This window comes from Bidens hawaiensis, unplaced genomic scaffold, assembly GCF_021521415.1.
Source record: "Bidens hawaiensis isolate Kalapana, Puna unplaced genomic scaffold, B.hawaiensis_p1.1 tig00001206_1, whole genome shotgun sequence".
Taxonomy (NCBI): domain Eukaryota; kingdom Viridiplantae; phylum Streptophyta; class Magnoliopsida; order Asterales; family Asteraceae; genus Bidens; species Bidens hawaiensis.
Window position 1 is genome coordinate 784,051 of NW_027491069.1, and position 20,726 is coordinate 804,776.

A 20,726-nucleotide genomic window follows, 5' to 3' on the forward strand; every position below is an offset into this window, starting at 1 on the left:
TGTGCGTTAATTAGTGAGTAGTTGGAGTTAAAATTTATTAAGGAGATGAAAAAAAATGCTCAAATTAAAGTCAATAATTGTTGATCATTGAATTCTAAACTCATTGATCGAAGGCTGACTGTCAATCGGATAAACATACCAATCATTAACGCGTAACAACAACTTTTGGTTGGTCTCAACTAACGGACTTGAAGAGAGTTGTAGACAGCAGTTGACGCCACTCTTTGCAAACCGCCTTCCACTTTGCGATAGTCTTTGTTTGTATGCATGCCATGGTGCACAAAAGAAGTATCTTGACATGTAAGTCCTGAATGCGTACATCGTTTCCTGCAGGTGAAACAAGCATGGGAAATTTATTTGCAATGATGGTAACGTAATAATTTGTTATAATGTTAATCCAATGAAGAACAGAAAGCGTACGTATTTTGTTTTTCAACAGCGTTATAGTGGTTGTTTGCTTGTGATTTATGGAATCGATTGGGTTTATTTTTGGCATAAGCAATGATTAATGAGTGTATGCCGCAAGGTGTGGGAGTAAATAATGAGTGTGTTGAGTATATGGCTCGTAGGGTTTTACCAATTGGGCTTGAAATTTTTAGGCTGGAAAACGAAATGGCCTAAAATAATGAATTTGGACTTGAAAATTTTGGCCTAATCTTCTTTTGTCGACTAATGACTAATTGGTTATTACATATTTGGACTTAAATTTTTTGGGTTACACAATTTATTAATTTCTTGTAAATTACGTAGATTGGATTTTTCCTCGGTTCAGTTGACACAAAACCAAAATAAAAAAGGTGTTTTAAACAAAAGCATAAAACCAACACACCAATTTTTGTTGCCATGAGTGATCAAGCAAATCGCTTTAAAAGTCATACAAGCAAATCGCTTTAAAAGTCATACAGGCTATATGGTAGGGGTAAAAAAAGATCATGCGGGTCATATGAGGGACAAATCATACCGTGTATATGATTTGTTGACTTCATTAACAACATAAAATAATATCTCAACATGAAGTTCATTACTATACAATAAACCAAACCCAAATAAGCAGGTCAAGATCATTGATTGCTTTATCGTCAACTTTTGTTACCTTCATCTCATAAGCTTGTATATACCTTCTTTATTAAACATAACACAATTTCTAAAACTACATATATCCCATCCACCCACTTGACCCGTTATCATTTGGTTAGTAATGTATACACTTTAACCGGTTACATCATTACTAAACACATTGTTGAAAGTCTCAATTTTATTAACGAAACACGCATAAAACCATACCACAACACTTTAGAAAATTCTACAAACCATAAAATAGTTTATGATGGTAACTAACTTCCTACCAAAAATCATGTCAGGGTAATATGATTAAGACCCCAAAACAGCACCCGCAAACAGGCTGACCTGGTTACTAAAAATCCTCATTTTATTAATAAACAATTCACAAAACCAAATCAAACAATTTTAGAAAAATCTATAGAAATTACATAAATTCCATTATGATATTAACTAATATGATATTAACTAACTTCTGGAAAAGATTCATACAAAAATAAAACGATGAAGGTCTCGAAACGAGACCTGCGCGTGGGCTGGTATGGTTTGGACATCAACCGTAATTCAGTTTTACAACCTGTTTTGACTTCTTATCTAAACCCGTTTGACTTGAAACCTTTTATAGGATGCAGACAAATGTGTCGGAATGTTGAAACTACATTTCAAGTAGAACCGACACTTTTAAATATCCAAAATATATAACCCGCAACCATGTACCACGAGTAACAACTTAGCATTTTACCAAACTAATTGTTATATTTGCCAAATTAGTCACAACTACATTTGTTTCATGATACTTATATATTATAAATAAGTAGTAAATAGCACAAGTAAGGGATGTGCTACTAAATGTATCAATCATGCCATAACAGATCTTTGAAGATATTACACAAGAGTTTGATTTTGAGACATATATTCAGTCCACCACTGAACCATCGGGATCGTCTGACCCGATTGATCAAGAAAGTTCAAGTGCAGCTGACAAGATAGCTCATATTCTGGCCATGCAAGACAAATTTTTACAAGACAAGGGCAAGGGTATTGCTCTAGAAGCTGAACCTGTTGATATTTAGGCATTGCAACGCCGAGTCTTTGAGCTTGAACAAGATTCAGCTGTGAAGGATGTTCGTATTAAAGAGCTTGAAGATAGCAATGTAGACAAAGATTCAAAGATTCAAGAGCTTCAAGCTAATATGGATGGCCTTACTGCAATATACTTAGACCTCCAACAAAAGCTTATTCAGAAGTTTGGAGACGAATTTAGAAGTGGTGATGACAGAGATCACGACATGAGCCCTGCTTCAAACATTGATACTTCTGTGTCAATGGAAAAATATATGGCTGCTCCACCAAAGTCAGATGAGAAAAAGGAACGGTTGATGAGGAAGATGTTGATAAGAAGAAATTCAAATCAGAATGTTGTATCCGCTGATCACCCCGAGAAGTTTGTTGTGGAACTACAAAAGAGTTTCTTTGATAAGTATGGTGATCGTTCTGGGGTTGTCTTATAGGGATATGATGTGGACAAGGAGATGTGGTGGGTCAAACGGAAGTCGAGTGGCACTGAGTACTACAAGAAAATGAAGAGTTTCGGGTCGTGGACGAAGGTTGATTTGACTGATTTGATTAATGCTCCTTTCCACAACCCGAACGATAATCCAAAGGCCAAAAATTTCTAGAGTTATTTGAGCACTCAAGTGGAGCGTGGGTTTCCTGACATGCCAACTGCAGAATCATTTCTCAAGAAAGCAAAAGGTGTTCGTGATCCTCACACCAACAAGATGATGATGAATGTGATGTGGTCGCCAACTGATAAAGTAACGTCAATTCCGATCACCAAGAGATTTCCTGAGGGAACTCTTGATGGAATGAAGTTTTGGACGTATGATGACGAAACAGCTACGGTGATCATCAGACCAGTCAAGAGTCAATACTGTCTTGTCGATCCAGGGGATTTATTGAAGTTTGGTGAGAGGGACATCAAGATACTTAGTGGCTTTCAGATTTCATCACCACTTTACAAGCCAGTCGCTAAGGAGTATACTAAGATGGTGGGATCGATTATCCGTACAGGTTTATGGGCAGGCGCGTATAAGGAAGCTGATGTTGACATACTTGAGCACGAATGAAGCAATAAACCAAGGGGGAGAATGTTGGGCTATAATTTATGGTTTATGCTTTATGTTTTGGGCTATATTATGTAAACCGAAATCAAGGGATTTCGGTGGGCTTTGTATGTATTTTGGCTTAGGTTGGTATTACTATATATATGGAGTATGTAGTTGATGTTAGGGTTGTTCGTTTGTTGGTCGATCATAGTAGTTACTAGCGGAGTAGAGTATCACCGTGTTAGTTTTGTTAAAGGGCTTAAGCACCTGACATAATATATGCGTGTGTTTTGAAGCAAGATCCATCATGTTTATTGTGTTATTTGATTGTTCTAGAATCAGTTGTTTGTTAGATTCTGCCTAACAAAGGATTCATTTGATATCACGTTGAAATATCCGTTCCACAGGACTTTCATATATGTTAATATGTTGAAACAAATACGATGATCCTCCGAGACTAGCTAAATCTACGAATTAATATGACGAACCCTGAGCCTATAACCAAACCACGACTTATATCCTTTTGCCTTGTTCAAATATCACATATGGAATATACACACTTCTGGTTCGATGCAATATTGGAAGTTAGCATGACTAACCTAACAGTAGGGGGATTGTCAATGCGAATAGTACTATTCGTATATTCCTGTGACTAACTCCGTTAGCTAATGGTTATAGTATGCAAGTAAGGGGCTTATAGCACTACATAGTTCAACTCATATTCGCATAAGGATTGAGTGTTTTGTTTCTAATATCGTACATAAAAGCAGTAATGTATCCCCCCCCCCCCCCCGGATTAATAAAACAGTAAAAACGGGGTCGTGAAACTCACCTTGTGAGCTCAGTGGTCGTCTGCTAGCAGTTCAGTTTAGACCTGAGGTCCGCTGCCTTCACACGTCCTAAACGTGTAAGGTGAGTTAGATACCGTTAGCGACTCACAAGTCAGTTTATGCTAGCTCCTTTCACCCAACTAGCCGTTTCATTTATCATGTTTGTGTAAGTCGCTTTCACCAACCAAACGTTTCGTTTATTATATTTGTGTCGGTTGGTTTCCCCAACCGGGTGTTTCGTTCGTTAGGCTTGCGATGGTTGCTTTCTCCAACCGAACGTTTCGTTTATCATGTTTGCCCGATTGCTTTCCCCAACCAAAACATTTCGTTTAATTTTTGGATGACTCGTTGGTGATAAGTTTATTTTTTTCCACCAAGAACGTTTTATAAAACTTTTTGACTCCCGAATTTGGAGTATCCTACTTTCACACAATTCACAGGGCTATATGGTTCATCCGGGGGAGAGATCGAGCTTCAAGAAATAGTGAATGGTCTTATCAATACACAAATGTATAACTCAATATTTATTTACTTATAGAAGTATTAAGAATAGAATTTTTATTAGCGTCAATTTCGTATAAATATAACCGATTTATTTGGTCGAGTGATAAATAATTCATATATTTTTTTTCTAAATTATATATTTTTTTAAATTAAGATTAATATTTATAGTAAAACATAATATGTTTATATTTTCGTTCGAAAACTCCAAACCAGATTTATATATTATTTTGTGTCGTTTAACTCGTAAAAAATATTACTTTCATGCTTAAAATACACGTATATGTCTTTCAAAATATATAATTTGTATAATCAACAATATCATATGTTGGTGCACAAAAGTCCATCTTTTAAAACTATTTATGTTTAGCTACGCTAGGTGATTTCTTAAAAGCATGACCCTAAATTTTTAGACACTTTAATCAACTTTTGTAACATATAACATTAAAACTCATATTTAAACATGTTTATGATATCTGTTAACACGATCCTTGTGTTTTCTTGTATATAATTCCCTTTAAACATGTTTTTAACCCATATCTTTTAAGCCTTTCAAATCTATTAAACAAGGTTCAAGTTTAACAAGTTTTCTTTAACATGTTAAGTGTGAAGATTATTGTTTAGGTGAAAATTTAGCATAAACATACTTTGTATATATAAATTATGTGTATATATAAATATATAAAAGATAGATTGGAAATGGGTTTTAGCTCACTTAGCACCAGATTATGAATATGATGAAGAAAAGGAGATCTGAAGCCTTGTTCTTCAACTTTAGACTTGTACACCTTCTCAGAAGCTTCCTATACCATGTTTGAGTTTGGAAAGCAGTAACGGGTTATGTGTGTTCGGGCTTACGGAGAAGTTGAAAGGCGTTTCGGTTTGGATTTGAAGCCATGACCAGGTTATGTGTGTTTGGGCTTATGTTAATTATGTGTGTTATTTCCATTGCTCGAAGAATTATTTTGTATTCGTCGTTGATGTTTTGTAAATAAAATAATTATAAAATATAACTGTATAACATATAATTCAAACTTTAAACGTGTATTAAATATGTTTTGTCCGTAATAATAGTTTATCACCAACATTTGTATTCTTCGAATAAATACGAAAGTTCGAAAAAATTACTTAGATGCAACGTATCGTGCATGTGTGAGCCTATGCTAAACTCATTGCGATTAACTTAACCAAATTTACTCTAAAGGGAATTAACGTATAGAAATAATGTTTAGTACTTATATGGAAAAAAACACTTAATTTACGGAGTGTCACACATTTGGTTTACCACGAACATGTCAAAACTTCATAAACACCCACACCCACCTATCAACATCTTGAATCACATTCTAACGACTAATCATTTTAGCATTGACTACTATATCTAACGTATTACTTACAATGTATTCAAAAGTCAATAATAACTTTGCATTCTGGATAAAGTGTAAGAATCACTTACCTTCGTCCGTAGAATTTACTAGAACTTGAAATGCTCCACCGAACCATTGACCTCCTGAAGTCAAACTCATAATATGTTAAATAACACCACATTGGCATGCAATCTAATTTCATCACATGTGGGGTTGTTTTGACTTGAAACATATCAACATCAAGCATGAGCCTATGCTAACATTTCAACGGCATTTTTGGTTAATTCCCAACTTACCACTTCGTTTTACCTGTTAACCCGCTTAAAAGAATTTGCATAGATTTTTGTGTTTATCCCTAAATTCTCTTTAAACTCTTCAAACACATTTCAATAGATTCAATTATTCATTTAAAACCACTATACTCAGTTTTAACTCAATTTGGTATTTAAACCATTCTGAAATCTATTACTTTGAAAACTTTCTGCACAGCTGCTGTTCGAGATGTTTTTGATCCACCCTACTACCCAAGTTTGATTCATATGATCAAAAACAGTAAAAGCAGACTCAACAAGCTTTCCAAAAATATATAATACGAATCAATTGGATCTACAGTTAATTTTATATGATTTTTGAAAGATAGGAAAAAAATCAGTTCAACTTTATAACTTTCTGCACAGCAGTTCGATATGAATTTAACCCACCCTACTGCCCAAGTTGATTCATATGATCAAAATTGTAAAAATAGACTCAACAAGCTTTCTGAAAATATATTAAACACCTCAATCGGATATACGGTTACTTTTATATGATTTTTCAAAATCGGATCAAAATCTGAATACAAAGCTGCGAAAATCATTTTTAAGGTTCTTCCCGCTTCGACCCAAACCCTCAAAATGCAGCCCCCTATAATGGTTAAACCTCATATTTAACAAATAGAAAATGTTAGGAACATGTAATACACTTATTGCATACCAAATGAGGGTAATCACTATCAATATGCAAGGAACCAACTCTAAATCAGCCAATTTCCAAAAACCCCAAATTATCAAGAGGCCTAGAAAAACATATATGCAATAAAACATATATGCATTTAACATCCAGAACTCATTATCGACAACTTGCAATATGTGTTTTCAAACAATCCAACTTTATTTCACCATTGAAGCCCTAATATCTAACAAATATGGCCAATACCATCAATATATTTAGTCCATGTTATAAAATGTAAACACACAAACACCTTAGCAGATGATAGAACAAAGAACGAACCAAACGGTTCATCATTTTTCAGAAATAAAATTCACATCCATTGCTATTGGAGAAAAAATTACCTAGTTGAGGGTTGGGAGGGATCGCAGATGAGAAAGGCTTGTTGATTGGGAAGCAGCACCGACGATTGGGAGGGAGGACCATAGCAACGATTTGTTAGGTTAAGTGTTAGGAAGGATACAAAATGAGAAAGGAGAGTTGCATTAGTGGTTATTTTGGCCCTCTTTCTCATTCTGACTTCTATTTTATCTGAATGAATCACGACTTCAAAGTTTCATTAAGATGTATTTTTGAAGGTGCCAAACGCTCTTACATCTGAGCAATCCAGATGCTTACATCGGTATGGTTCTATTAAGTTGTAAACAAACACCCCCTTAGTCATCTTCTTCCCTCTAACCACGCTTTCTCTCTCTACACCCTATCTAGAGCACCACCAACTCCGATGTTCACAACAATATCCGGCGCGGCCACCGATGCCTCCGCTGAAAATATGTGATGTTGTGGTGAAAAGATTAAAAAAACGAGTTTACTTTTAGGCTCAAGCTTGTTTAGGCCCGGCTCGATTGAGCTTTTTCACGAGCTGATCTCAAGTAAGCTCGCCAACGACTCGACTAGTTTGCACCCTACTTATGCTGGATTTTGCTATTATTATACAAGAAATTACCCCACATCGAGTTGCATCGAGTTGTAAATGTAAGTGCCAAATTATGTAAGTCACATTTCAAGTTTTAACATTGTGAATTATTCACTATTCATTTAGCTTACTATTTCATAACAACAAAGCTATTACCATTAATTCATTATTATTATTTCTAAAAATAGTATTAACAATTTACAAGCACTGTTGAAGACTCTGACAATCAACCAAATACGCAAACCCATACGCCAAATTCTTCACCGTCGCCTGCTGCAACTCCTCATCCGCCGTCGCCGTCGCATCCGTCGAGAAAAACACCCTAAACCCTCTCACAAACGCCTCTCTCGCCGTCGTCTCACAGCACAGATTCGTCATCACCCCCGTCACAATCACCTCCTCCACACCCATAGCCTTCAACCGTTCCTCCAATCCCGTGCCCCTAAACCCGCTGTACGTGTTCTTCTCCACCACCACGTCATCCTCCCGCCGTGGCAGCTCCGGCATCAGCTCCGACTCCGGCGTGCCGTCGAGGATGAGGTCGTTGTGCCACCACTCGCCGAGCATGCCGTAGTCGGCAGGGGACTTGTGGCGGTGGCGCGTGAAGATGACGGGGATTGATGCGCGGCGGCAGGTGTGGATCGTGGAGGTGAGGGGTTGAAGGATTGGTTTGGCGATTGTGGAGAAGTGGTTTTGCACGTCGATGACTAGTAAGACGGATGTTTTAGGGTTAGGGTTTCGGTGTCTGATTTGGTACTTTTTGTAGGAAGAAGCCATTGATTTGGTGTACGGGTTGAAAATGAAAATGTTGATTACCAGATATTAAGTTGGAGTTATATTAATAGAGGTAATTAGGAGGTGTGTAGAAGACCCAGGAATTCGGATCAATTTAATAGAGAGGAGGTGGGCGCCTCTATGTGCGTTTGTCAATTTAATAAGGTTTTGTTTGTTAAACGTTCCATTAAGGTCTTGTTTGTTTTTTGTATGAAGATCTTTCTGGCCTCTTATGTCTACGCCGTGCAGATCACGCGCAGACCTTTAGTCTTGCAAACTGTTGTTTTTCGAAAGACATTTCATTAAAAAACATCTTCACACCCTCTTATCCTAGAAGACATGAACCTTCCTCTTTTCAGATCTTCTGCATCTTCTATCTTATTTTAAACTCTTGCCCCATTTCGTTCTACTTTCTCCTCCCCTTCATCTCCTCCCCTTCACCACCGCGACCTCCACTACCGTGCCGCACCACCGCAACCTCCACCTCGGGCATCGCAATATTTGTCGCCGCCGCTGCTCCTCCCTAGTCGATCGCCGCTGCTGCTCCACCACCTAACCCAGCCGACCGTCACTGCTCCTCCACCTACCCCAGCCGACCGCTGCTGCCTTCCTTTCTCCCCGCATCACCGCCGCCGCACCCTGCTCCGCCACCTCCAGCCCTAGCTGCCACCTCCACCACCATTTACCTTGGCATGCTTATCTCTTTAAGATTTGATAGTCTATTCACCATTATTGTAATTGTTCTATTATTACTAGTTTGTTGTTGAATAAAGTTTGTAGAAGATTTAGATTTATGAATGTACTGTTTGATTTTTTGTTAAAATTGTACAATTATTACTAGGTTGTTGATTAAAGTTTGTAGAAGTTTTATGAATGTTTGTTGTTTGATTATTGTTAAAATTGTACAATTATTACTAGTTTGTTGTTGAATAAAGTTTAAAAAATCGATTTATTTAATTTTTCATTTATTATAGCAGTTTACAGACGTTAAAAAACAAACAGTCTTCTTGTTGCAGACTGCAGAGGTTTGGTCCACCTCTTCTGCTGCAGATGCCTGCAGATATGGTCCGCAGACTACAAACATTTTACCTCTTAAAAAACAAACAGCACCTAATTGTCTAATACATAAACTATAAATTTGGGTTGGAACAAATACGGCCATTTAGGCACAATAAAATCTTATACAAATCTAAAACGCATTTGTCCGATCATCCGAGAGAACAAGCATGATCGAGTCTCACATTGCCTACATTTTTCTCTAATGCGCATGCTACATATGCAATGACACTAAAATGTTTTTTAACTAAAAGATAAAAGATATTACACGTATTCTTTAAATGTGCACAATTTTATACAACATATGTTTCTCTCTCGTTACTTTTGATTATGTTTTATATGCTACGTACAAATACAGATTCAGAATTAAACAATTGAAGTAAGAATTAACAGTCGGTGACAAAGCAAAATGTGGAAAGAAGAATCATGGATGTTGGCACCATGCTTGCAACAAGCACTATGAGTACTCTATGAAAACTTACATGGTTTAAAATTTCAAATTTCCACCAATCTTTAAAGCCATTATTTCTTAAGTGTCATCTTTCCTATGTGCATAGGATTATTTTGGGCGACTACCATACAGCCAAAATTGAAGTGATAATGTTATGTGAGACGTATTTGGAACGTCTAATTCAAATCAGTATTCTATAAGTAAAATGTTTACACTTCAAAAGGTTATAATTATCACCAAAACTATATCACTTAGCATCATAAGATTCTAGAAAACCACAAAATATATTAATATTGATAAATTTTATTTAATGAAAAGAAACAAGCTACGCTAACAAGTAGTGCTGAAAAAATATGTCATTTATTATTAAACGGGTCGTTTTTGAGACAACATGTTTAACAAAACTAGTAACCCAAACTCGATACATTAAACTAAACATGTTGTTTTCTAAAATAATAAAACTGGCATGTTTAACATGACTCACTAAACAAGGTTGAGAAATAATAAGACACAACTAACATGCTAAAAATAAAAGTTAAAAAAATTACAATCAATATTTAATTATAATATATTTTATTATTTGTAGAACTATACAACTATGTCTTTTTGATAATGAATCATAGACGTGTCTGAATAACATATTAACCTAATTAACACTAAATTAAATGTGTTATGCATATTCTGAATGGGTTGAACATGTTTACAATCATTTCATTAGCGTGTTGACCTATCCACAACCCTCTCATTTACCCCAAAAAAACGAACTTGTTTAATTTTATGTTGAGCCATGTCATGTTAATGAATCATGTCATAAATTGTCGGTCATTACTAGCTCTTGTATTCGGTAAGCAAAAAAGTTATACCATCTAATATGTGTTATCAAATTGTACAAGTCTACCCAATTGAACATATCATTATCATCCACATCGCCAAAATTGGTCCAAACTCCTTACCTTGATTATACCTCCATGGATATCAACTACAATCAGGAATCAGTGAGCATTTCAAAAAACTCAAAAGATTTCTAACTTATTCATGTTTCACTAGGGCAAAAGATGAACCCTTACATAAATCCCTCGACTGAGATGTTTTGTTTAGTCTTTAAGAAACAAATTTTTAAGGTAAGCATCTCATTTGCTACAATATAATTTTGCATAACAAAACTACTAAGTACACCACAAAACAGCATCACATTAATTTTGTGAAGTTCTAAACAATTTCGCATAACCCTAAATTCTATAAGATATAAAAGAATTTCACAACCAAATTCTCAAGGCCCTAGCATGCAACATAATATAACTAGAACTAGAATAGCAGCATGTCATTTTTTTTTTGTTTTTTGTTTTTGAGAAAATTATATTTTTTATCCTTTTAAATATTCAAAATTATGAACTGGGTCCTTTTCGAAAATTAGTTTCACTCTTTATCCTTTATATACATTTTTGTCGCGGTTTTAGTCCTTTACGTTAACGGGTGTTAAGTTATTCTGTTAAGTCTCCTCATGTGCATTGCACATGAGGGTATTTTAGTCATTTTACCCTTGAAAACCTATTTGTGTAACATAATTAAAGATTTGGTTCATACCCAAATATTATAGGTGCTATTTATGTAAAAAAAACAAAACCCCTCAATCATCCCCAAATTGAAACCCTAATTTATTGGCTCCATACCCCCCCCCCCCCCCAAACCCATCTACAAGATCAACTCTACCACCGCGTCTTTCACCCTCGTCTACCACCAACTGCAACCACCACTACCATTAAAGAATAATTGATTTTCCACTCGGATCTAGCACCTTAACTACGTTACAAATATCAGCATTGTAATTAGGACATTTGAGGTCTGGTGGCGATGACTGTTTTTGTTGGTGAACGTGATATTTGAACTTTAATTTATTTGGTTTTTAAAAATTAAGAGTATTTTATTTAAGAAGTGGAATTTACCTTTATGCCCTTATATGCTTGGCACAAGCCAAGATTTAATTGAGTTTTTGGATGACCGTTAGTGTAAAGGACTAAAACTAAGACAAAAGTGCATGTAAAGGATAAAGAGTGAAAGTCATTTCCAGAAAGAACCCGATCCATAATTTTGGATATTCAAAAGGACAAAAATTATAATTTTATCTTCATTTTTTTAACGGAAGAGGAATAGTATTAATAACTAGGCCCTAGCAAGGAGCTAGGAAGTAGGAACGTAAACAAAAGCAAATTACAATTTGAAGGAAATCAAATTGACACCGACACACCAAATTTAAATATTCCAATTTGGCTTTATTTTTATCCATAAGAGACTCAAGACTTGTCTCTCGATTGATATTATCTTCCTGAGCAAATATATTGTTAAAAACTAGATTATTTCTCGCCCGCTAAATGCTTCAAAAGGCGATCAAAGAAATTCCGGTCATGATTTGTTGTAGACTCGAAGACTAGTAAGAATTGAAAGCAAAGTCAAATGTCCAAAGAATAAAGGAGTTTTACACAAAGAGAATACCAAAGCCAAATGCCTCGAGCTAATCCACGTCTAATTAACAGGATCTGTTGATTCAAACACTCGATAAAGAAAATCCATAAAAGAGAAAAGCAAATAACTCCTCTCTTTCTCTCTTTCCAAGTGATTATGTCGTAGGAAGCCTATGAGGTAGAGAAAAAATAACCATTTGTCGTTTCCTTGCTTGCCTGAGGTTACTCCACCTTATTTAGAGCTTTTAAATGATTGCCCCACAAGGGCATCTCGGTATCCAAAAGTCGTTCCTATTCCCATTCACAAAACCAAGTAGGAAAAAATCCAAGGCGCCAGCACATTCACCATGCATTTTTTGTTACAATCAACCGAGAAGAGGGATGAGAATACACGACAAAGGGGCTTACCAATAGCCCGATTATAAACACCAAAAGAGAGCCTCCAAACATTTAACAACTTTCAATATGAACAATTCATCCAAGGTAATGTTCCGAGTGATTAGGTTCTTATCAATCAAGCAAATATTTTTCGAAGTGCCCATTAAAGAGGCTTTAAGAGAACAAAAAAAAAAGGAATCTAGAATTATTAAAATGTAAAGCAGATTTGATCTTGTACCAAAGACTATTTGTCTCTGTCTTTGCCTTTCACCACCATGTAGCAACTAAAGCTAAGTTAGCCACTCGTAGATAACCGATTCCAAACTAGAGGTGTACAAAGCTGGTACCGGTTTGATCAAACCATGGTCAAAACCGTTTTGCCTCAAACCAATTCGATTTAGAAACTGGTTTAGGAGCATGAAAGGTCGAACTGTTTGGAACTAGTTTAACCATTTTAAAACCGGTTTCAAAAGGATTAAACTGGTTTTTCTCAAACCGGTTTGATAGTTCAGATTTCAGAAGGGGAAGCAGTGATAGAACCGGCAGGCTAGAACGGTTTGGGATCGGGTTTGGTTGAAACAGGTTTTTTTTCAAACTACCTCGAGCCAGTTTGCAGTAAACCGGTTCTAAACCTGTTTTGTTTTGCATCTCTATTGATTTTTGTGCCATTATTCTCTCTAGAGGTGCACAAATCGGGTATTAAAAAAAACCGGGTTCGGATATGGAACCGGGTACGTACGGGTATGATCGGGTATTGGAAAATCGGGTATTAGTAATAACCGGGTCGGGTTCGGGTCCGGGTATTGGCATGAAAAACCATACCCTATTACTGGGTCCGAGTCGGGTATTGAACCGGGGTTTTCAATACCCGGGTATTTGAATACCTTATTTTTGGGTATTGAAAAACCCATTTTCCGGGTATTTGAATACCCTATTTCTGGGTATTAAAAAAACCAATTTTCTGCAGCATTCTTCTGTTAACGGGCCTACTTTGTTTTTTTATTTTAACTTCATTTTTTTGCATACAAACTTCAAAGTTCATTCAAACATAATTCAAACATATGTAAATAACTAAACAATGATATAAAAACCATATTTTATGTGTTTTAAATTGTTGTTTGATATATCAAAAGGCGTTGCTCTAAACAAAATATTTATATCAAATATGTGCTTCAAAGAAGATCCGTTGAAGAATGGCTATAGATCTGTGGGTAGCCACACAACCATTGTCAAGTGTCACACAGACACATGTGCACAAACACTAATATCAGGTATGCAAAAAAATCCAGTTCGGGTATGCAAAAAACCCGGTTCGGGTAAGCAAAAAACCTGGGTTTCGGGTATAACTAGAACCAGGTTTCGGATTTCGGGTATAACTAGAACCGAGTTTCGGGTATTATCGGGTTTATATCGGGTACAGGTTCAGGTTCGGGTTTCAGCATTGAAAGTTATACCCTATCTGTACCCTACGGATAGGGTCGGGTTCATATATAAAAAACCCGGGTTTATAAAAAACCGGTTCCGAGTTTTTTTTCAGGTCCGGGTTCGGGTTTTTTGCGCACCTCTATTTCTCTCCCATCCTATGCAATGGGCTTTTATGTTTGATCACAACCGGCCCATAAGAACCTTTTTGGAATCTAAAGAATCAATGACATGAATCAGAGCTTTAAATAGAAAGAAATAAAAAAAATATAAAGAAAGACTAGATAAACCGATATAACGAGAGTAAGAACAGTAGAACACCATCGAAAAATAAAAGATTTAGCTTTCCAAGTTGATATCATTTTGAATCGAATTTATCCACCACAACTTTCAAATGATATATGATTCATGTTAGCCGCTTTATCCTAAGCTGAACTACCAACACATGATTCATATGAAAGCTAACAAATGGAAGAAATATATTACGCAAGAAATTTCAAAATTTTTGAACTTATGTGTGGAAATTATGCTAATTGGAGGGTCTAAAGCTATCAACCTAAAAGTTGTCTTCAATACCTACGCTACCCCGTAACACTTTATTCTTTTCATTCTCACACTTTATTCTTTTCACTCTCATGAACATGTTCCGGAAATCATCCAGTTTTGTTCTTTTCAAGCAACTTACATTAACAAGTAAAGCTGACAAAACATGTCATTTTCTTTTAATTGAGCCGTGTTTGAAATGACATGTTTAACACGAGTAGTAACCCAAACATGATACATTTTAACCAAACAAGTTATTTTCTAAAATATTAACACGAACATGTTTAGTAAGTAGATTATATGACACATTTATCAAAATTCGTTAAAAAGGGTTGAGAAATTATAAGACATAATTAACATGCAGAAAAATAAAAGTTATACATAAATACATGTAATACTTACTTATGATATATTTTATTATTTAATAATCTTGGATAAATGGTTCATAGATAAGTTGGGTTGGCCTATTAATATAATTAACACAATAACTTAAACGTTTTATGCATATTGTAAATAGGTTGAATCTTCTTAGACACGTTTATAATCGTGTCGTCAATGTGTTGACTTATTCGTGCCCCCCCCCCCCCCCAAATTGCCCTAAACACTATCGTGTCAAGTCATATCGTGTTAATAAGTCATATCATAAAAAGTTGATTTCTCAGTCATAGTAATAATTTCTTGTATTTGGTAAGGAAACAAGTTATAACCGGCTGATAAATAATGTCAAATTGTACATGTCCACCCATTTAAGCATATCAACGACATTGTTAAATTGGTATGTTACTAGTAGAAGATGCATTATCTTAATGTGGTCAGAGTGTAAACATAAACATAGGGAGAGAAAAACCAAAAAATGAGTGGTTCGTTTACAGCCGTAGGTTTGCTTATACAGTTTCAACAAATCACTAACTAGTTCTATATGATAATATAAATTAGGGTGGAGGACACACTATCTATAACTCAGAAGGCAAGAAGTTTGCTCTTCATCTTGTACCTTCAGGGATACTTAATGAGGACACCATGTGTGTTATTGGAAATGGAGTAGTGGTTCATCTTCCTGGACTGTTTAACGAAATCGATGGCCTTGAATCCAATGGTGTTAACTGTAAGGGGAGAATTCTAGTATCAGATCGAGCTCACTTATTATTCAATTACCATCAAGAAATAGACGGGCTGAGAGAAGCTGAGCCTGAGCTGGCAAAGTCATTCATTGGAACCACCAAGAGAGGAATTGGGCCATGTTACTCTAGCAAGGTTATCAGGAACGGTATCCGAGTAGGTTATTTAAGGCATATGGATACCTTCCCTGATAAGCTTGATCTGTTATCAGACGCAGCTTCAAGATTCAAGGGTTTTAACTATACTCGTGATATGCTTAACAAAGAAGTTGAAGTGTATAAAAGATTTGCGGAGAGATTAGAACCTTTCATTTGTGACACAGTGCATTACATGAATGAATCTATATCACAAAAGAAGAAAATTCTAGTTGAAGGCGGTCAAGCAACTATGCTAGATATTGATTTTGTTGTTCTTAGAATTATGATTGCTTGAAGTTTGTCATTTGGTTGATGGCAATCTCAAATGGAGTATTTAATTTTAACGTGTTTTAAAGCAAGAAATAAAACATGGAGTATGAACACAAGACACTAGAGATTCATTCACTCTGCTACTAAGTTTTGAAGAATGATGCAACACAAAATATAAAATAAACATGGGTTGATTGACTTAGATCTTATCTCTAACTGGGTCAATGTGTCAAAACGTTTAAATCAAGTATCGTCCAACTTTGGATCTAGAAGAATTAAAAGAGTAAAAGACACCTTACAATATAAAGATAAAAATCAATAATCTCATCCAAGTTGTCAAGACCTAACCGATTAACACGTTAAAAAACAAATGCATTCAAACAAAGATTAATCCAACAAATTGTGTGAGAAATCTTCATTTAAAGAGTAGTTGCACGTCCCTATTTAGCCCCAATCTTCTACAAATTCATTCAAAGCATTCAAGCAGTCGTTGCATGTTTTGTTTTCAGGTGACAACTCTATATAAATCACCGGCTCCTTGACGCCTTTTCAACTTTTTCAACAGTTTCCTCATTGACATTAATGAACGGTTCCTTGATCTTTTCATCGTTAATATTAACTTCCGGGGTCATGCTACTTGATGTTTCCATCTACAACAAGATCGAGTTGCGTTGGGCACTCAAGGCATCTGTCCACGAGCAAAAGAAAAAATTAACCAGACTAGATATCATGCACTCACCTGTTTTTTATAACAAACAATCAAGTTTAAAAATATACACGCCTACTCATCTACTGTTTATACATACACAATTAATTCAGACACACAAAATCAGAAATTAATCTATTATTCAAGTGTTCAACAGACTAACATGCATCATCTGTGCAAAATCACAAATTTATGCACGAATTATATGTACAAAAATACACATAAAGTCACAAATTATTAACTTACTGTTAACATGCATTATGAACCTTAGAAAGTATAAACAAACACAAACCAACCAATTGCTAACAACTTAACATGCATTCGATGATGATGTTAACATGTAATATTTATGCATTATGAACCGTAGCAGCAACAAACAGAAATTATATGCACAGTAGAAACAAACACAAATTATATGGTGAACTCGAACTCGAAACCTGGAACTGATGAACCGGAATGAAGTGATGGATGACTGATGAACTCAAAGCCAAATTGCTTAGTCCTTAGAAATAGGTATATGGGTCGGTTTGGTGTTTTCAATATTTAACCATGATAACTGCAATCACTATCATCCACGAAGAAATATAACAAGAAACAATACGAAGAGCGTATATAAATGAAATTTTATATTAAAATTATATCATCAAAGCGAAGTGTACCGGACCTGTTACAATGCTCAAGCTAACATCAAATCGAACCAGCTTTAGAACTGCCCCATTGACATCTACGCGCCCTTCGTTTCCTACCATCACTTTTTGCCTTAACTTTCTCTTTCAAATCCCTCTCACCGCGCCTTTTATACATTTTAAAAGTTATATTCCTCTCAGCAGCCATCTGTCTCACCTTCTCTGTAATCTCAGCAGCAATCTGCCTGTTATACAGTTTCCTCAAACCCTTCATAAGCTTAGCAAAAGTATCCGGTTGTGGCATTACACCCGCATCCATCATATCCAAACAGTAACCACACGCCTCCTTCACATGCCCTTTTGCAAAAAGTGCATGAATCCAAATTGTCCATGCGTAAACATTAACCTCACAGCCCTTATTAACAATACAACTCCATACATCTTTACTTAATTCAAATTTATCACCTCTTATTAAAGAATTCAACAAATCTTTCAAAAGCCCATATTGTGGGGTTGAAAAAAGACCTCTTTCAACCATTTCTTTAAAATACTCACAAGCCTCAACAAGACATTCTTGATCGATAAGCCCGTGAATCATATTCACAAAATTATCAAGCCCCGGGCTAAGCCCACTCGCTTCCATCTGGTTCCATACTCGAACCCCTTCTTTAACCTCTCCTAACTTAAACGCTAACCGGATTAAAACATTGTAAATGTTAAGATCGGGACAACAACCGGCTTTTTGCATCTCATTCACGAGTTCTAAGCATTCTTCTAACTCGTCTTTCTTTTCGTGAGAGTTTAAAATATGCAAATACGTTGTTTGATTTGGAGTATGCCCTTTTTGTATCATGTGGTCCAAAAGCTCATAACTCTTTTGCGTTTTGCCTCGTTTACAAAACCCGCTTATTAGCGTGGTGTAAGTAACAACATCAGCCTCACACCCCTGTTTCTCCATGTCATACAAAACCTGCAATGCGGTTTCCATTTTATCTTGACCACAAAGTCCTTGAATCAAAATAGTGAAAGAAGTGGCATTTGGATCACAACCTTTTTTTCTCATTTCTTGTAAAAGATCAAAAGCATCCACCATCTTCCCGGCTTGCGCATACCCGTTAAGCAAATTGTTGTAAACAACAATATCAGGGTCAAAACCGGCGTTTTTCATTTGTACCAATACAAATTTAGCCTCCATTAGTTTACCTTCTTTGCACCAACCGTATAACAACGAGGTGAAATGTTTAATCGTTGGTGGAAACCGAACCCTCATGTCTTCAAAAAGCAAAGCAGCTTCTTTAACACTCCCGTTTTTACATAACGCGTCTAATAAGCAACCAAACACATACTCATCAGGCTCGCACCCGTACTTAGGCATTTCATCGAGCACCTGGATTGCTTTTGCCACCATCCTCGCAGAAGCAAATCTTCTGATCAACACAACAAACACTTGTGGGGTTATAAGCCGCGGGTTCTCTCTCCTCATTTCTTCAATAAGAGCCCACACCGCACCGAACTGCCTCATTTTCCCTAAACTTTTAATCATCGCTTTATATACATCATGATTATGACTATAACCAGGCTGTTTACATGCCCAAGCAAAGAACCTATATCCTAAACTGCCCGCATCACCGCAACGGTTCAACACGCGTTCGGTTAACCCCGACCGGACCACGACACCGGATTCTTGTAAAGCAAGCTCTAGTTTTGGAACCCTAGAGTGAAACTTCCTTAAAATTCTATAAATTTTTTCAACATCACCTGAAAACTCATCATACGGGTGGTCATTGGATGTGTTTTCGGGCTCGGTGTCGAGGTGAATGAGCCCGGACCATCGTGTATCCTTGATCATAGATGCATTGTCCACAGTTCTTGCTTCAAAAAAAAATACCCAAATTAGGAACCCTAACGAATAATCTTGTAATATATCCATTGAATTTAGAAATTAGTGAAGGGTATTTACAGATGATGAACAACACTAACCTGATGATGATGATGATGATGATGATGATGAGAAGGAACAGTGATTCGGATTGGATTGGAATCTGGGGATGGGAATCTTACAACCACCTGCAAAGATTCTCCTCATTTTCTTCTCAGATGATGAATACCTATACGGAGTGGACACCGATATGCCGTCCAACAGCACACGTGGCCAGCGAAATAAAAAGAGGTAAAAGATGATGATGATGATGATGATGATGATGATGAGGGAAGATGGGTAAAAAGGGAATATGCAGAGAAATAAAGAGGAACTTGATGAGGGAAGATGGGAAAAAAGGAAAGTTTGGTGTCATATTATTTTATATGTATTAATATTATGTTTTATTTTTTTATTATTTTAATTATTAATATTATTTTTTTATTTAACATTTTACGTAATTTTAATTGTTTATATATTAAATGTAATGTAACAAATATATGTATATATTTTTGTTATATTAATAACGTTAAAAATTAAAATTAGTTTGAATTATATTAAATTAATTTTAGTTATATAATAATTATTATTTTATTGAAAATGGAGAGAAGTGATGAATCGGTAATCATTTCCTTGATATTGTGAAAGAGAGTAGAGTGAAGTAAGTGTGATGTGGCGCTGACATGGCACTGTAAAGTGAGAAGTAAAGTGGTATCAACACCTTATAGTCTAAACCCCTGCTGATATTGTGTGTTTGCTAATGGATGGTAGTCGGTTTGATTTATTTGGTTAGGTTGTCGGTTTCTGGTTCGGTTTATTTCAGTTAATAATCGAAATCAAACATAGGATTAAGAAACTAGAACTATATGAAAATATGAATGGTCAGATTAATTTGGTTTTCGGTTCGGTTAACGGTTCGATAGATACTCTTAAACAATGGTGAGAGACCCATTGAATCGGTGGTTGAAGATGATGATACATGGTCAAGTGTCACCTATACCTTACATGTTATAACAAATTAGCGTCAGATAGGTCATTGAACCTTAGGTACTGTTTGTTTTTTAAAAGGTAAAATGTCTGCCGTCTGCGGACCACATCT

The 20,726-nt window shown here is 35.9% G+C and overlaps 1 protein-coding gene and 2 pseudogenes across 3 annotated transcripts; 1 reads left to right on the top strand and 2 right to left on the bottom strand.

The window, feature by feature from the left end:
- Window positions 1-7,952: 7,952 nt before the first annotated feature.
- On the bottom strand, window positions 7,953-8,548 carry LOC143564411 (nicotinamidase 2-like). Its single transcript, XM_077051698.1, has one exon. The coding sequence runs from the start codon at window positions 8,543-8,545 to the stop codon at window positions 7,967-7,969; it is 579 nt and encodes a 192-aa protein (XP_076907813.1). The 5' UTR covers window positions 8,546-8,548; the 3' UTR covers window positions 7,953-7,966.
- Window positions 8,549-15,704: 7,156 nt separating this feature from the next.
- LOC143563740 (adenylosuccinate synthetase, chloroplastic pseudogene) lies at window positions 15,705-16,402 on the top strand (annotated as a pseudogene).
- A 1,097-nt stretch (window positions 16,403-17,499) lies between these two features.
- LOC143565526 (putative pentatricopeptide repeat-containing protein At5g65820 pseudogene) lies at window positions 17,500-19,586 on the bottom strand (annotated as a pseudogene). 2 transcript variants are annotated; one of them, XR_013141085.1, is made up of 2 exons: window positions 17,748-19,586; window positions 17,500-17,639 (listed from the first exon to the last, which is right to left on the bottom strand). The product of XR_013141085.1 is annotated as a putative pentatricopeptide repeat-containing protein At5g65820 pseudogene, transcript variant X1 (transcript). The 2 variants fall into 2 exon arrangements; XR_013141086.1 differs by having other exon boundaries at window positions 17,501-17,648.
- Window positions 19,587-20,726: the final 1,140 nt, after the last annotated feature.